This window comes from Myotis brandtii, unplaced genomic scaffold, assembly GCF_000412655.1.
Source record: "Myotis brandtii unplaced genomic scaffold, ASM41265v1 scaffold363, whole genome shotgun sequence".
NCBI classification, from domain to species: domain Eukaryota; kingdom Metazoa; phylum Chordata; class Mammalia; order Chiroptera; family Vespertilionidae; genus Myotis; species Myotis brandtii.
Window position 1 is genome coordinate 4,267,755 of NW_005363938.1, and position 3,248 is coordinate 4,271,002.

At 40.3% G+C, this 3,248-nt stretch overlaps 1 protein-coding gene across 1 annotated transcript in view; it reads right to left on the bottom strand.

Annotated features, from left to right (window-relative positions):
• The window catches only part of GDE1 (glycerophosphodiester phosphodiesterase 1), a 23,215-nt gene that overhangs the window by 3,284 nt on the left and 16,683 nt on the right, over window positions 1-3,248 (bottom strand). Inside the window, exons 5-6 of the mRNA XM_005872008.2 lie at window positions 2,698-2,909; window positions 1,272-1,436 (exon numbers count right to left, since the gene is read on the bottom strand). Coding sequence (XP_005872070.1) covers window positions 1,289-1,436; window positions 2,698-2,909 — 360 coding nt within the window. The 3' untranslated portion in view covers window positions 1,272-1,288. The remainder of the gene's footprint in view (window positions 1-1,271; window positions 1,437-2,697; window positions 2,910-3,248) is intronic.

The window sequence follows — 3,248 nt, forward strand, 5'->3', positions numbered from 1 at the left end:
GGTGGAATTATTTAAGTCTGTGTTCTATGCTCCTCTGGAAAATACAGCATACATTTTAATTTTTTTTAATGTTTTTATTGATTTCAGAGAGGAAGAGCTAGATAGAAACATCAATGATAAAAGAGAATCATTGATCAGCTGCTTCCTGCGCACCCCCTACTGGGGATCAAGCCTGGAATCCGGGCATGTGCCCTGACCGGGAATCAAACCATGACCTCCTGGTTCATAGGTCCACTGAGTCACCAGGGCCGTCCTGCAGCATACATTTTAAAAGCCTCTGTGGCCAAGTAAGTTTAGGAAACACTGATCCAAATATTTGAAAGCCCTATGAGACCTATTCATCTTATTGACAGTTTATATGTGGACTGGCTACACTCTTACTATAAAATTTTAAATGTATGCTCTGTTGGTCACTGTCAAAGAGTGCTACAGAACCAACTCATTATTTTGGAAACTGGCAAATTAAGGGAAAGATTAAGCATTTATTTGCCTATTGGGCAACTAAATAGTAGATTAGTTTATTTTTATAGAAGTATTCTAGCTAATACATGAAGAAATTATAGAATTAAAATATTAACATTTTGCAACCCCTAATAAAGTGAGAGAGCTGACCATTGGCATCAATAGCAGCTGCTAACAAGAGTCAGCCAGCCATTATATCCCCTTCGATGGAAAAATAACTAACCTATGAAATTATCTTGCCAAGAACAACTGAACCTAATTTGATCAAGCCTTTAGCTCTCATCACCAATTTACAGGAAATAGACAGAGGAGAAGAAAGTGCTGAACTGTGTTATGGCATGATTAGCAAAATCCAGACTTGGGTAAACTCTACAAAACAACCTGGTTTCTTCAATAAATACACCACAAGGGCAGGGGATGGGGTGGGGGAGAGGAAGAATTTACTAGTTTAAGATTTAAAATTATAACAGATAGTCTTTATTTGGGTCCTAATTCAAACTAGCAATTTGTAAAAAAACAAAAAAACAAAAAAAAAACATTTGTGCTATTTCTGAGACAAATGAAAATGTATACACTGACTGCATATTTGATCTTATAGACTTATTATCAACGATTTTAGATGATGGTATTGTGGCTGTATGTTTTTAAAGGAATTGCTTTTTAAAGATACTTAATGTGCCTTGGCCAGGTGGCTCAGTTGGTTAGAATGTTGTCCCGTACACCATAAGGTTGCAGTTTTGATTCCCAGTCAGGGCACATATGGGAGGCAACAGATCTATGATTCTCTCTCTCTCTCTCTCAATGGCTTCCTCCCTGGGGGAAAAGTCTAGTAGTGAGGTGGGGAGTCTTCCAACATGCTGTCGGTGATATAGCTGGAACCAAGATAGGATTCATAGTAACTTTTTTCATCAAAAGTATTAACAGTCCAACCAACCACCTGAACGCCTTTAGCGGACCACTTCTTTAAGTAGTTCCTGGAGAAAGAGGAAAAAACAAATCTGTTAGAACAATGACCAGCTGGCCCAGGAATCTATGCTGGTCACTAAGTCTGGTACTCACTGAGTACTCACAGTGCTCAGAGAGCCTCTTAACTGGCCTCTGCACTGAAATCAGAGGGAATGTTCCAAAAGCCAGTGGAAATCTCCTCCACACTGTCACAGCTTAAAACTTTTCAGGGGCTTACTAAAAATCCCACCCCTCCCCAATAAGTCATAACAGAGGCCGTTCCTAGCTTAGTTCCACCTGCCTCTTTGGCCTCATCTTAAACCATACTCCCCCTTTCTTTCCTGTGCTGCAGTATATTGACTTTCTTTTAATTCCTTGAAACAACCGGATTCTTTGCTGCCACGACATTTTTTTTTTGCATGTGTTTCTCCCTCTGATTTGATCTCCACACCGCTCCCCTCAGTTCCTACTCACCCTTTAGCTGTTTTCCCCAACTCCCCTGACTAGGTAAAATTATATATGCACACTGTTCTCACCTACAAAGCATTTATCTTAGCTGTAATTTGTTGAATTTTTATTTGATTAGCATCTATCTCCTTTTCCACTTAACTATAAACTCCATGAGGACAGAACATGGCTTTGTTTCTTTACCACAGTATCTTCAGATTCTTAATACCTTGCAATACTGTAGACCAAGCATGTCAAACTCGCGGCTGGCCACGAGAGTTTGACATGCTTGCTGTAGACATACACCAAATATTTATTGAATTAAATGCATACAAACCTGAAATAATATGAAACTTAAATTATAATCAGCTGAAATACACAGCTACAAAACTGCTAAAAAACAGATTGCCAGCACGTTAGGGAACAAGAAGTTTTGGAAACAATGGAGCAGAGCCTGCGATGTAGAGGGCAGTGGGAGGAAAGACTGAAGAGATGAGTTAGGCACCCACAGGACATCTTCACTGTGGTTCTGTCTGACCTGGGTCCTACATTGGTTTTCAAAGGAGACGATCACAAGGAAATGTAATTTCTCTCTCATCAGTTTGACAAATTTATTTTTTCTATAAAATGCACTTAAAACCAAGAATATTTGATCAACTTGTTTTCGGAAATAATAAAGTATGCCTGAACTCTTCCCACCTAAGAAGCTAGTGGCATTCCAACTTAATAAAGGCGCGTTGGGCTCTGTGGGTGGGAACTTATCCAGGCTGTCCACTGTTACTCTTCCTTTCCAAGAAGAGCATTCAAGAAATGTGTCAGAAGATAAAATACTGTCCAACTTACGGGGATATAGAATCCTTCTGTACGAGGAAAGCTGAAATTCCACACAGGTACCACAAGACATTATGCATGCTCCAGTCGAGTAAAATGTCTAAGACCACAAATGTGGACAGTTTCCACATGTTATCATAGCGTGGTTTCCCATCTCCCGTATAGCTAAGGCTCCAAGGTCTGTGAGTTAAAGCCGTTACTACATTCCGATCTGTTTGTCTCATCTGAAAAGGAATTTTGGAAAATATAATAATTATCATAAGTCCAATACCTCTCACTTCTTATTTAAATTTAGCCAATGTTCTCATTCTGAAAAGTGAGTTAGTACCCTGTCCCCATGTCTACTAAGTAAGTACTCTATCATAAACACTTTGAGAAAATAAGGTGACAGAGTAAAGCATCTATATACATAAAAGCCCAGCGACCCTAACGGTGGAACAACCAGAATGACCGGAACAACTAATCGCTATGAAGCGCACTGCAGCTGCCAATCGGCCCGATCCGGGCCCCAATAGGGCCCCAACCTCCTGCAGCCCCTCCCCCCCAGCCAGCCCTGCCCCCAA